The sequence below is a fragment of the Sorex fumeus genome, unplaced genomic scaffold (genome assembly GCF_029834395.1).
Source record: "Sorex fumeus unplaced genomic scaffold, SorFum_2.1 ptg000024l, whole genome shotgun sequence".
NCBI lineage: Eukaryota > Metazoa > Chordata > Mammalia > Eulipotyphla > Soricidae > Sorex > Sorex fumeus.
In genome coordinates, this window is record NW_026606081.1 from 6,378,886 (window position 1) to 6,392,943 (window position 14,058).

The 14,058-nt window shown below is 43.5% G+C and overlaps 1 protein-coding gene across 1 annotated transcript; it reads right to left on the reverse strand.

Annotated features, from left to right (window-relative positions):
- Positions 1-3,758: 3,758 nt before the first annotated feature.
- On the reverse strand, positions 3,759-5,572 carry TRIML2 (tripartite motif family like 2). Its single transcript, XM_056114275.1, has 2 exons — positions 5,533-5,572; positions 3,759-4,342 (listed from the first exon to the last, which is right to left on the reverse strand). Exons 1-2 carry the CDS (start codon positions 5,570-5,572, stop codon positions 3,759-3,761), a joined length of 624 nt encoding a protein of 207 aa, XP_055970250.1.
- Positions 5,573-14,058: the final 8,486 nt, after the last annotated feature.

Below are 14,058 nucleotides of genomic sequence, written 5' to 3' on the forward strand. Positions count from 1 at the left end.
TTGCACACAGGCTGACACAGGTTCAGTCCTCAGCCCCTTATACAATCCACGCACCTCCTGATGTGGCCGAAAACAAAAAACCCTCAGATTCCTCTGAGGTACTCTGGGTTTTGGCAACAAAATGGTGATTTCTGGTATCCCAAGTTAGCCCTTTGGCAAAAGCTCCCATTTCACAAGCCTGGGGCCAGTTAGGTCAAGAATTCATTCCCCCCCACCCAAAAAAAAATTCATTCCCCAATAACTGCTCACCTTGGCCTACTGCAACCTCTGGAGATGTTTGGGATTCCTAATGCTATAAAGTCACAATCTCCAACACAACACAACCAAGCCTTCAAAAGCACTGGTGGGTGAGCAATGGCCTGAGAGCGTCACTAAGTACCATTTCTATAGAGAATAAAACAAACCAGCAGGAAATAAAGGGAGCTGAGTGCAAACTCTATGAGGCTCAGAAAGTATCCTGGACATACTCATCCCAATGGCCATTGAATTGTGTCAAAGAACCATTGCATGGACAGAGACATACTTTATGCAGAGAAAAATGTGCATCAAAGCTTTCATATAACAACTCAGCAATTAGTGAGACAACCAGTTAAGGTAAATTGGTTCCAAGAACTTACACAGATCATTAAAAATACCAAAAGAATGCTAAATTTGCCTGGATTGATGAATGAAACAATATTACTCCCCCATCCGCCATTGTTTTTCAATGTCTCAGAGCAACTGTGGCACTGTCCTTCCAATAACTCCCAATAACTGCTCACCTTGGCCTAATTGTTCATCAATTAGCTTGAGTGTTCATCGTTCATTGATTAGCTCGAGTGGGCCCAGTAGCATCTCCATTGTGAGACTTGTTACTGTGTTTGGCATATCGAATATGTAATGTGGGTGAGATACTCTTGGTAGCTTGCTGGGCTGTCTGAGATGGGAGGAGGAATTGAGCCCAGATCAGCCAGATCAGCCAGGTCGGCTGCGTGCAACGCAAACGCTCTACCCAGTGGGTTATCACTTCAGCCCATGTAAAGGAAACACTATGTTCTGTTCTGCTTTATTTTTTTTGGTATTTGAGTTTGGGGAGGCCACGTCCAGAGCTGCACAGGGTTTACTCCTAGCTCTGCACTCAGGGAATCACTCCTGGCAGAGTTCCCGGGACCATAGGAGATTCCGGGGATCAAACCCGGGTCACCCGCATCCAGGGCAAGCGCCTTTGCCCTCTGAATGGTTTATGTTTGGGAAAACAAGTAAGTCCTTAGCAATCAAGTTTCAGAGGGAAGAGAAAGATGAGGGTGGAAAGCTAGGAGCCCAAGATGGCCCACCCAAAGCTGTTCTCCTGCCCTTTGCACCATCTCCCTGGTGCAGGTCTGAGTTCCCTCTACATGTCAAACAAGCACTTTACTTCTAACTCACATATCGGAGCAGAAAGGCTATTGTCTTGCAAGCCAAGATAGTTTTTATTAAAGGAATTTACTTAGAAAGATGTAAGGAGAAGGGAATGTATTCAAGAGAGAGGAAGGACTTGAAAAGCAAGTCAAGGGGATGTATGTTCACGAGAACATGGGCTTGAAAGAGAAAGCCCTGTGCAACATTTCCTCAGTTTCCATATTCACAGGAAAGGACGCTGTCTCCTTGAAACCAACAAGAAGTCTAAATATGCTTCCTCTACTTCCTGCATAAATCAGAAACATTATTTTTAGAAATTTGAATAAAATCAGCCATGCACTTACTTAGTCATGCGTTTTGTTTTGGGGGCCACCCCCAGTGGTGCTCAGGACTTCCTTTTAGCTCTTTGTGCTGGGATCACTCCTGGCAGGCTCGGGAGAACAGATGGGGTGCTGGGGATGGAACCCAGGTTGACTGCATATAGGGCAAAGGTTTTACCTGCTGGACTATGGCCCCGGCCCTATGGAGCCATGCTTACCCAGTGTTTTAGGCAGTCACATTCAAAACAGAATTTGCTTCTTGTTTTTTTTCTTCATTTATTTGATTTTGGGGCCATACGTGGGTGTGCTCAGAAATCCCTGCAGGCATGCTCAGGAGACCAAATGTGGCAAACTCTGGTAGGCCACATGCCAACTAAGAGCCTTAAGCTCTTTACTATGCCAGCCTTAGCCTTACACCCTATACTATCTGCCCAGCCTTAGCCTTACACCCTATACTATCTCTCCTAGCTCTAGAACTTACTTTTTCATATTACTGTTTTGAAATAAGGATCCAGGTGTTTTTTTTTGGGAAGGGGAGGGGTGGTCAGTGGTGCGGGCACACCCAGCAGTGCTCAGGGTTTACTCCTAGCTGAGCTCAGGGCACCATATGAGGTACTAGGAATCAAAGCCAGGTCAGTCGCAGGTTAAGCAAGAACCCTGCCTGCTATATTATCTCTCTCAACACTTGAGGATCCGGATCCCTACCTCTGTCACTTGAGGGAAATTCAATCACCTCTGACCCTCAAATTCTACATGATGAAGGGCTGTTAAAAATATGAGAGTAAGCATAAAGCCCCTTCTTAAACTCTGTCCTCAGCACCGAGACTCTGGTGGACAAGGCTGTTCAAAACAATTTTCAGAATTATCAGATTGAAAAAAAAAAGTAAATACAAGACACTCTCACAATGGATCGTTTCCAAATAGCCAATTTTCAGGCTGTAAGGAACCTAATTTCCCTTGTAATTTCAAAAAAAATTGAATACATAAAAATAATTTTCAGGGTTGGCGCAATAGTACAGCAGCAGGGCACTTGCCTTGCAGGTGGTGACTCAGTTTCAATCCCCAGCACCCCGCCTGGTCCCCCGAATCCTGCCAGCAGTGATCTGAAAGCGGGGCCAAAAGTAAGCCCTGAGCACTTGGGTGTGGTCCCCAAACACATGCAATAATGGTTAAAATCTCTTCTAACAATTCTTTCCCTGATATACTGTACTCTCCTCCAATTGAAATGATAACCATTAGGAATCGTAACATTGTCCCTAGTGGGATGGCTGGCTTGTGGCAGTGGCATATCCCTATTTCATAGGTCACTATGATGTGCTCCTCAAAACTAAATTCCTGATTATAACCAATTCTGTCTGCAGAAATATCTTGCGTCCTTAACTTAATCCTAAGGGTCAAAGACTGGATCGCTTGTCTAATTTCTTCATTTCACAGTGCATTTGCATTTCTTGCTCTAAATTGTGTAGGTCCTTCAGTTCTTGTCATTCATGACTCAGCTTTCATGGAACAACCACTAAACGGTGTTGAAAGTCGCCTAAGTGCAGAAAGGAACTAAGCCTGGAGAATAAAGCTGCTTCCAGACAACACGAGTTTATTCAGGATTACATCTAAACTGGGGGGAAGGGGGAGAAAGTTAAAATAAGATGGCTGGGGCCAGAGTAACATTACACCAGGTAGGGCGTTTGCCTCGCACGCAGCCGACCCGGGTTCAATCTCCAGCATCCCATATTGGTCCCCCAAGAGTAATTCCTCAGTGCAGAGCCAGGAGGAACCCCTGAGCATCACCGGGTGACCCAAAAATAAATAAATAAATAAATAAATAAATAACACTCCTCCATTTATTAAAATAATAATAACAACAATGCTTAGGTGTAAATATAAAACCAGTTATTTTTTCCTCAGGGCAAGAAAAAAGCAACAACTTTAGGAACTTCTGGTCCACCAGATAACCCTCAAGTATTGGTATTGGACTGTTCTGAAGTGTCAGGAATGTTTTATTGGATTGCTTAACAGAAACTCTTCAGCCAGGCCAAGCCACGGATCCTCTGGCCGTCTTGGGTTTCACATCAGGAAAAGTGGCTGGGTGACGGGCACAGCATCTGCTGAGACAGGCGGGGGGCAGATTCTGAGCGAGTCGGAGGTGGAGCATCCGTTTGGAACACAAAGAGAAAAGACAGGCCTGACCGTGCCCCGGAAGACAAGATTTGAGAAACTATAAATGAGGTGTCCCTCTGTGACATCGTAGAATGACAGATGCCCGTATTCATAGTAGAGGAAGACCCCGACTATGCCCATGTGCTCTCGCAGAGAGACTCTTTTCAAAGGGGGCGCGACCCAGAAGGTGCAATGGTTCCCCATTATGGACCTTGTGAGCAGAATTTTACACTCAGACGCGTCAGGCCTGTCTGCCCTTGTGTGTGCGTTGATGCAGATGCCCAGCTGCCATGTGTCTGCCTTCCCCACCTCCACCTCCCAGTAGTGCCACCCTGAGGTAAAGCCCTCCACTCCCAACACCGTGGCACTGAAGTCAAACTTCCTGGGGTTGGCGGGTGTGGCCTGCTGGGCGGCTCTGAACCTCACACTTCTCAGGTCCTCAGACAAGACCAGACAGGGGTGAACTGTCTTAGGGTCCAAAGTTATATGTCCTGCGGAGAGGAAAAACAACAATTCAGTTTAACATAGGGGTTCAATAATGCCCACACCAGAAACCAGTGGTTTCCAGTATACAGTGGGGGTTCCCCATGGAGTGGATATGAGGAACAGACATGGGAGAGAAAACTTGAGAAACATGGAAAAGAGGGCTGGAGTGACAGTACAGCAGGTTAGGGCATTTGCCTTGCACGGAGCCGACCCAGGTTTGATCTCCTGAACACAGTCAGGATTAATTCCTGACAGCAAAGCCAGAAGTAACTCCTGTGGATCACAGGGTGTGACCCCAAAATCCCTCCTGCCCCCCAATAAGGAAAAGAAATTTCTAGGAAGCCTTTTTTTTTCTTTGTGGGTCACACCTGGCGATGCACAGGGGTTACTCCTGGCTCTGCACTCAGAAATCACTCCTGGCGGTGCTCAGGGGACCATATGGGATGCTGGGAATTGAACCTGGGTCGGCTGCATGCAAGGCAAACACCCTACCCACTGTGCTCTCTCTCCAGCCCCGGAAGCCTTTTTTGAAGAAATGAATCTCACAAAGCAGAGATTTCCAAATGACTGGCACACGGCCTATTCCTTAGGAGGGAAGGAAAAAATATTAGCCAGTGTCCCACTTAGAAATTTACCCTCTGAACATGAAATCTTTGCTGCAACCACAGAAACTGTGTAATGTGCCTGTCAAGCTGACAGGCGGGAATATGGTACGGGTTGGGGGAGGGAGGGAATATGGGGACACTGGTGGAGGGAAGCTGACACTGGTTGGGGAACTGATGTTGAAATATTGTATGTCTAAAACTCAACTGTCAATATCTTTGTAAACCATTGTTCTTTAATAAAAAATTAAAGAAAGAAAACCACCTTCTGTAAGTAAGTGAAAAATCTGTGAGAACCCCTGCCCACCTTCCCCAGGCCCAATGCCAGGGGTGTGTGTGGGGGAATATTCTGTGCTGGCATGCACTATTCAGAGGAACTGACTCAATATGACGATGCAAGGAGCTGCAAAGTGAAGAAGACGACAAAGGACAATGGACTAGGAACAGTACGAGTACTTTCAACCCCCAAAAGAATGCTCCCAGGACACTGTAAAAGCTGTCTGCTGTCTCACCCTCCCCAAATTCCCAGACGCCCGCTGAGTCCAGTGTGAGTCCCTAAAGAACTTCTCCAAGCCAGTCAAAGTGAGAAGCACCTGTCTCCGAGGGCAAAGCTGGCTCTCCACTCTTCCCCATGACTAAACTGTTCTCATCCTAAATGCCACCAGAGCCTACCACAGATGCTGCGTAATGGCTGCCAGCAGGCCCTGGGCATGGAGTGATTCACAAGAAAAGCAGATTAATAGCAGAGGCAGAAAACCTCTGAAGCATCTTCCTGAAAGTCAAGCGTGAGAGTCAGAAAAATGGGTCAGCAGGCTGAGAGAGGGAGACCTGAGTTTCTCTGCCAGCACTTCGGAGTGTCGACCTAAAACTAAAATATATATAAAACTGTAATATATATTAATCAATCTAGGGGCTGGAGCAATAGCATAGCAGGTAGGGCATTTGCCTTGCACGTGGCCGAACTTGGTTCGATTCCCAGCAACCCATATGTCACCTGAGCACCACTGGGGGTAATTACTGAGTGCAAAGCCAGGAATAACCCCTGTGCATCGCCAGGTGTGACAAAAAAATATATAGATCAATATAAAGTAAGGAAGCTTGATGAAAGTAAGATTTATCTATTTCTTTTCTCATGTCTTTCCACCCAGTAGCAATTATGATTTCTCAGCGTTTGGTCCTGGTCATTAATTTTACTACTTGTATTCCTTTTCTGCACTTGGTGGCTTGATCAAGCTTCAGTTTTATTTTAACTTTTTGGTGGTGGTAGAAGGGGTGGGGGTAGGATGGTTACAACACATCCATCACTGGGCATCCTGGCTGGCAGGGGACCATATGGTGGTGGAATCAAACCCAGGCATGATAGCACCTTACCCCCTATACTATCTCCCTGGCCCCCGAACCACAATTTTAAGCATCTCTCACAGGTCCATGACTTACGTAAACAAGCTGCCCCTGGGGTTGACGTGATGGCACAGCAGACAAGGCACTAATCTTGACACAGCTCACCTGGCTTCTATCCCCTGAACATTCACCAGGAATTATCCCGGAGTGCAGAGCCAGTAGTAACCCCTGAGCACTGTCAGTTGTGGCCCCCAAATAAACAAAAAATAGCAACAACAACAACAAAAGTTCCCTGCCACAAATATTTCTACCTTTTCAGAACATCACTTACTGCTTTAGCTAACAAGTACCAGAACTGGAGGAGGCCTTTACTTCTTATTTTACTACCTAATCCAACAGCAAGTTGCATTGTCAAATTTAAATTTCTAGGCTCATAGTCTCATTCCCATCATAAGGCAGAATTAATAGCCATAAACCTTAAATTTTAAACTTCACATGACCCAGGTTCTGAGTATTTCCATAGGATTCGCAAGATAAAAGTGAGTTCTCTGGGTGTGGGGTCGGGACGTTTGCCGGGGACACAGACCTTCTTTCTGGATCCTTGATAATTTCTGACAATAGTCTAGGAAAAATGGGAGGCTTATTGAGTTTTAAACATATACATAAACCCACAAAGGAAGCACTATTCGAGTGAGATTAACAGGACTGTAGATGTAGTGTACTTGCTAAAGAATTAAATAAGTTATCCACAATCAATAAAATAACTTGAATGAAACTTTTTGTTCTGTTTAGGGGCCATATTTGGCAGTGCTCAGGGCTTACTCCTGACTCTGTACTCAGGGATCACCTCTGGCTGGCTCTGGGGACCACATGGGGTGCCAGGGAGCAAACCCAGATTGGCCACGAGCCCTACCCACAATACTATTGCCCCGGCCCAGTGCTTAATAAGAAAAGAATAATGGGTGATTATAAGGAAAGAAAATGAGATCATTCTTTTCAACATAGATTAAAAAATTTTTTTCACAGAATATTAGCATATTGAATCTAACCATATACAAAACGAAAATACAAAAGAAGGTGACATGATTAAATAGGGGGAAAAAAAGCAATTCATGGAGGTAGAAAGAGTACAGGGGGGCCTGAGATCCTCACCATAAGAGCTGCCAACCCTGGTTGATCCTTACCACCGCATATGGTCCAAAGATGGCCCCAAGCACTACCAGGCTTCACAGCCTTGCTGAGTACTGCTGGGTGTGTTCCAAACCCCACCCAAAAGCAATTATTATTGCAGTAAGAAGATAAGGGGGTGGGGTTGTGGTGGGGTTGTAGCTCACACTTAGAGCTCCTGCCTGGCATGGGACCCCTAGTTACCAGTATTATGGCAGACACAATCAATGTATTTAAAGCGCTAGAGAACTAGGCCAGCGGGATAAGGTACTGACCTTATGGCAGAGGCACTTCTGAGCACAGAGCCAGGAATAGTGCCTGAATACCACTGGATGTAGTCCAGTCACTCCACCTCCCAGAAGAAAACGTATTTAAAAAGTCAACAGCCATCCATGATAAATTATAAACACCAGGATATAAACACCAGGATGGAGGACACATCCCCAATATGATGGAAGACAACTGTGAAAAGCCTATGACATCAAACTAAAAGTAAAAAACTGAATGCGGGGCTGGAGCGATAGCACAGTGGGTAGGATGTTTGCCTTACACACGACCAACCCAGGTTCCACTCCCAGCATCCCCTATGATCCCCCAAGCACCACCAGGGGTAATTCTTGAGTGCATGAGTCGGGAGCTCCCCCTCTGCATCGCTGGGTTTGACCCAAAAAAGAAAAAAAAAAGGAATGCTATCAAGAACTAGGCAAAAATCAAAAACATATCGAAGAACTTATACAGAACACAATAAGGTGAGAGGTGGGGGAAAATCACAGAAAAACCTTATAGCTCAGAAAGGAAGAAACAAAATCATCTTATATGCACAGATAACTACTTTTGTAGGAAAGTACCAAAAAAGAAAAATCCATAAGAAAGTCACTAGCCATACAAAGCACTGGTTGAACTCTACAAGAAGAAAACATCTAACCCCAACAAAAAATGGGGAGAAGAAATGAACAGAAATTTTCCCAAAGAAGAAATCCAAATGGCTAAAAGGCACATGAGAAAATGCTCTACATCACTAATCATCAGGGAGATGCAGATCAAAACAACAATGAGATATCATCTCATACCACAGAGACTGGCCCACATCCAAAAGAACAAAAGCAACTGGTGTTGGTGTGGATGTAGTGAGAAAGGGACCCTCCTCCACTGCTGGTGGGAATGCTGACTGGTTCAGCCCTTTTGGAAAACAGTATGGACGATTCTCAAAAAATTAGAAATTGAGCTCCCATTTGACCCAGCTATACCACTACTGGGAATATATCCCGGCGAGGCAAAAAAGTACAGTCGAAATGACATCTGCACCTCTATGTTCACTGCTGCACTCACAATAGCCAAAACCTGGAAAAAACCCAAGTGCCCAAAACAGTTGACTGGTTAAAAAAAACTTTGGTATATCTACACAATGGAGTACTATGCAGCTGTTAGAAAAGATGAAATCATGAAATTTATATACAGGTGGTACTACATGGAAAGTATCATGCTAAGCGAAATGAGTCAGAAAGAGAGGGACAGACATAGAAAGATCGCATTCATCTGGGGAATATAAAGTAACAAATTGGGAGACTAGCACCCAAGTATAGTTGAGATAAGTACCAGGAAGTTCACTCCATGGCTTGGAGGCTAGCCGCACATGCTGAGGGAGAAGGCAGCTCAGATAGAGAGGGGAGCACCAAGTAAAGGGTGTTGGGAGGACCCTCCCAGGATGAGAGATGCATGCTGAAAATAGACTATAGACCGAACATGATAGCCACTCAATACCTCTTTTGCAAACCACAGCACTCAAAAGGAGAGAGAGAACAAAAGGGAAGGCCCTGCCACAGGGGTGGGGTGGGATGGGGGTTGGGGGTGGGTGGGAGTGATGCTGGGAGCATTGGAGGTGGGGAATGGGCACTGGTGGAGGGATGGGTACTCAATCATTATATAACTGAAACCCAAGCACGAAAATTTGTAAGTCTAAAACTGTACCTCATGGTGTTTCACTAATAAAAAATTTTTTTAAAAAGTCACAAGCTCTCAAAAATGAGTTTATAATATACACATAGTTTGAATACACTAACTGTAAATTGAAAATGACTATAATTTCAATTACAAATTTGTATTTTAAAATGCCATTGAGTGACAAAAAGACGGTGCTGGGGTTAAGGCATTTGCCTTACATCCCACAGACCCTGGTTCAAATCACCCGCACCCATAAGGTTCCAAGTACCATTGGGTTTTGACTGAGCACAGAGCCGGGTATAACTCCCAAAACTAAAATAATGTTCAATTGAAAGGTCTAATGTTAAAATACTGGGAGCTCTGCCTTGAAGCCCCCACATAGCACTCATGTTTTCTCTACTTTCTCTCCTTAAACACTTCAATGCCAGCAGGGGACTGCTTCCTTTCCCTTCTTAAGTGCTGAATTTAAATAAAATTAGGATCAGTCGTGTTAAATATGCACAATATGTACAATATCTGAATGCTGCAAAGTATAATACTGATGATACAAAAAGGTCAAAATCAATGTCATCTCTTAATTGACCTATAAATTTACAATAATAGCAATCAAATCCCAACAGTTCCTTAAGATAGTAACACCAAAATATTTTTAAAAATTATTAAACTTCAGGGGCTGGAGTGATAGCACAGCGGGTAGGGCATTTTCCTTGCACACGGCTGACCCGGGTTCGATTCCCAGCATCCCATATGGTCCCCCGGGCACTGCCGGGGGTAACTCCTGAGTGCACGAGACAGGAATAACCCCTGTGCATTGCTGGGTGTGACCCAAAAAAACAAAAAAACAAAAAAATTAAGCTTCAAATCTTAAACCTTCTCCTTTCATTATAATAATAATAACTATTATTATGGGGGGAGGGGTATTGAGACACATGTGGCAGTGCTAAGGGGCCATAAATTTATCTAGCTGAGGTGGACAGCATGCAAGCAACCATGCCTGACCTCCTGTACTGTCTCTCAAATCCTGTAACTTCTTATAGGTGAAGAATTGGTTACTGACTGAGAAGAGAGATATCAATAAACACCTAGGTGGTAAGAAATTGGTAATCAAAACTTAATAAGGAATCTCAAAACTGAAAAAAAGAAAAAGGGGGCTGGAGCGATAGCACAGTGGACAGGGCATTGGCCTTCCATGCGGTCGACCTGGGTTCGATTCCCGGCATCCCATATGGTCCCCTGAGCACCGCCGGGAGTAATTCCTGAGTGCAGAGCTAGAAGTAACCCCTGTGCATAGCCAGGTGTGACACAAAGAGCAATAAATAAATAAATAAATAAATAAATACAGGAGGGAAATCATTAAAAATAAAAAAAAAGAAAAAAGAAAAAGAAAACCCACAAAACAATGTTTTTAACCACAAAACAATGTTTTTAATGGATAAAATATACCTCACCAAAGAGGATAGAGAAAATAAATACAAATGGCCTATCATTAGTTATTTTGAAAAGCAAATTAAAAAATCAGAGAGAGACAGAGAGAGAGAGAGAAAGAGAGAGAAGAAAAATGCCTTGGGAGGGGGCATTTAGGGGGTACAGGGAAGGAAACTGGGGACACTGATGGTGAGAAGTGTACACTGGTTAAAGAAACAGGTATTGGAAACTTTTATGATTGAAACAATCATGAACAACTCTGCAACTGTGTATCTCACTGTGATTCAATTAATAAAATAAATTCTTAAAAAAGATAATCAATTGTACAGTGAGCATGGGTTTTAAGAAATGTCACTGAAGAAACAAATTATTTCACGGCTTTTCTGGCAGAAATACAAAGTCTGGGGGGGGGGAATTGACAATTCCACCCCTAAATAAACATGAAAAAAGTAGACATGTACACACACAGCAAATAAATGCACTTACACACAATAAATATATGTATGTACATATACACACATAAGCAAAGGTATACATAAGCAAATATTATGGGCATCGAGTTGGAAACAACTCAAGCTGGCCAGAAGGAATATGCTGTGCATTGCCAATAAAATGGAATCCCACCACTGAACAGAAAGATCTAATCAACTGATTCACGCAACACTTAGCATCATCTACATTTAAAAAAAAGTCGCACTTGAAAGATCACAGAATGAAAATGAGCCCATTTTCAAGACATCCAGGCAGAGCTATGGTTTAGAAGGTATACCTTTATTACATATGCTGCAATTTTCACTTAAAGAGCTAAACATTTAGTGAAAATCTGCCTCCAGATGTATTTGTGGGCTGGGAAATTGGTAAAAGAATTATAGAAGAAAGGCTTCATCCTCAAGCATACAAAAGGAAATGTCTGGTGGGCACCGTTCGCCTCCCAGAACCAGAGTATACATTCCTCTCAAGTGCACATAAGACATTCAGACAGATGATCACTTGTTGGAAGCATAACAAGTGCCAATATAGCCATGGAAACAAACCAGGTTATCTCTTCTAACCACAACAAGAAAAAATAAAAAAAAGAACAGAAGAAATTAAGATGTAAAAGTCAAACGCACATATACAAAGCAATATGTGTCTGAATAAAATGTTTGTAAAACAAAGAAAATCTAATGAGAAATTTAAATTAACAAACAAACAAAAGACACCTCGCACGCAAGTGAAAATGAAGGAAAGCAATCAGAACTCATGGGCTATAGCAAAGGCAGAATAAGAGGGGCTGAGGAGACAGCTTAAAGGGCAGAGTACATGTAGGACCTCCGGGGAGTTCCATCCCTGGCACAAAGACTCGCCAACATTGCCAGAATCGACCCCATCATTCCATAAAAAAACAAAAAACAAAAAGGGAATAATACAGGTTTATAGCAGAAAACTAGTTAAATAAAAAGTAAACAACTGAACCTAAAGGAGTTAGAAGATGAAAAACTAAAAGCAAATCATTCGAAGGAAGGAAGCGTGGACAGCTCATGAAGCTACATACAGCACAGCACCTGGGTGCATGCTCACATCCAGGGTTCAAGTCCCAACACCACGCGTCTCCCCAGAATCACACGTGGAGTAGCACTGCCAAGTGTGGCGTCAAAACAAGAGCAAAATAACCAAAAAAAAAAAAGATCAAAGAAATGGACAGAACCATTTTGACACTAATTCAAAGAAGATTCAGAGATAGCTAACTGGCACAAGGAAAACACTCACTATTGGTTATGATAAGCAAAATGCTGAAAAGGAAAAACCCTGTGAAAGTATCAGTTCACACCTGGGAGAATGGGCTCTTTCTTGTAAAGGACCAGAGACGGGCACTGACTGTATAAAAGGAAAGGAACCCTGAGCAGGAATGATACTACAGAAGGGAGGGTGCTTGTCTTGCACATGGCTAACCTGGGTGCGATCCCCGGAACACCCTATAGCCCCTCCTGGAATGACCGGTGAGCAGAGCCAGGATTCAGCCTTAAGCACTGCTGGGTGTGGTCCCAGAACAACAACAAAAAGAACCCTTGTACACTGTTGATGAGGGCCACAAATTGGCTCAGCCTGTAAGATTTCTAAGAACATCTGAAACAGTTACTATGAATAAGCATTTCCACTTCAGGTATCTGAAGAACACAAAGTACGGAAATGAGAATAATCACTCATCCTCATTATAGAATTAAAAGAGCTGTTACATAAAAAAATACAATAGTATAAATACATTTATAAAAAACATATAAAATTTATATAAAATGAAGGTGCCCAGTGGTGGGTAAGTGGGTGAAGATGTATATGCATACACAATTCAGCTCCAAGATGAAATATATGATTCCACTATAAGATGGAGTCTTCCATTTATGAAAACATGGATGGAACTAGAGGGTGAATGACACATTAACCGAATCAGAAGGAGAAAGACAAATACTGAATACCTCAGACAAAGGAAACGTGGGCAAACCAGAAATAACTCTCCAACTCTGTCTAAGACTGAAGTTACCAGAGGAGCTGGGGAGAGAGACTGAGACCAAGGGGTACGCTGGATTGTGGTCGTGAGGAAATGTTATTTGATGGTGGGCACGGTATGGGCACATTAAACCAAGGCATAGTCTGTGTTCCTAAAATATTCAGTATTGCAAGCTAATGGCACCTCCTCAATAATCAGAAGATTTTTTAAACGTTATAATGAAGGCAGACAGACATTACATGGGTTTGGCACTTGCCTTGCATGCAGCTGACCCTGGTTTCATCTCAGGCACTTCATATGATGCCCTAAGAACTGCCAGTAGTGACCCCCGAGGAGAACCAGAAGTAGGCTCTGAACACTGCTTGGAAGTAAATAAATCCCACGTTCCCTCCCTTAAAAAAAAAAAAACCCACAATGAAAAGAAAATGTGTAGTCATGAGTATATGACAACTTACTTTGGAAGCTTTTTAGTATTTTGCTCATTCCTGATACATGGCATAAACTCAGCTCTGTGATACAGGCCGGCTCTAGACACTGATGCAGTATCGACTCCCCCCTACAAAGAAAAGGCAGTCTCAGTTCCTGGAGGACCCCAGGGCACCCCCCTCCAGAGCACAGATCTCATTCCCAGACTTCCCTGTCCCCGTCCTTCCACCCTCATGTGGAAGGACTCCAGACTCCAATTCTCACCCGAATGGTTCCAAAATGAGAACTCACCTTTCCAAGTAATATCCTGCATTCTACAGGGAGAAGAGAAAGG

Coding starts and splice junctions, on each gene's coding strand:
- TRIML2 (XM_056114275.1), bottom strand. CDS start 5,572: ATGGGGAAGAGTGGAGAGCCAGCTTTGCCCTCGGAGACAG. Junction 4,343..5,532: donor AGCTTTGCCCTCGGAGACAG/GTGCTTCTCACT, acceptor TCCTCTCCGCAG/GACATATAACTTTGGACCCT.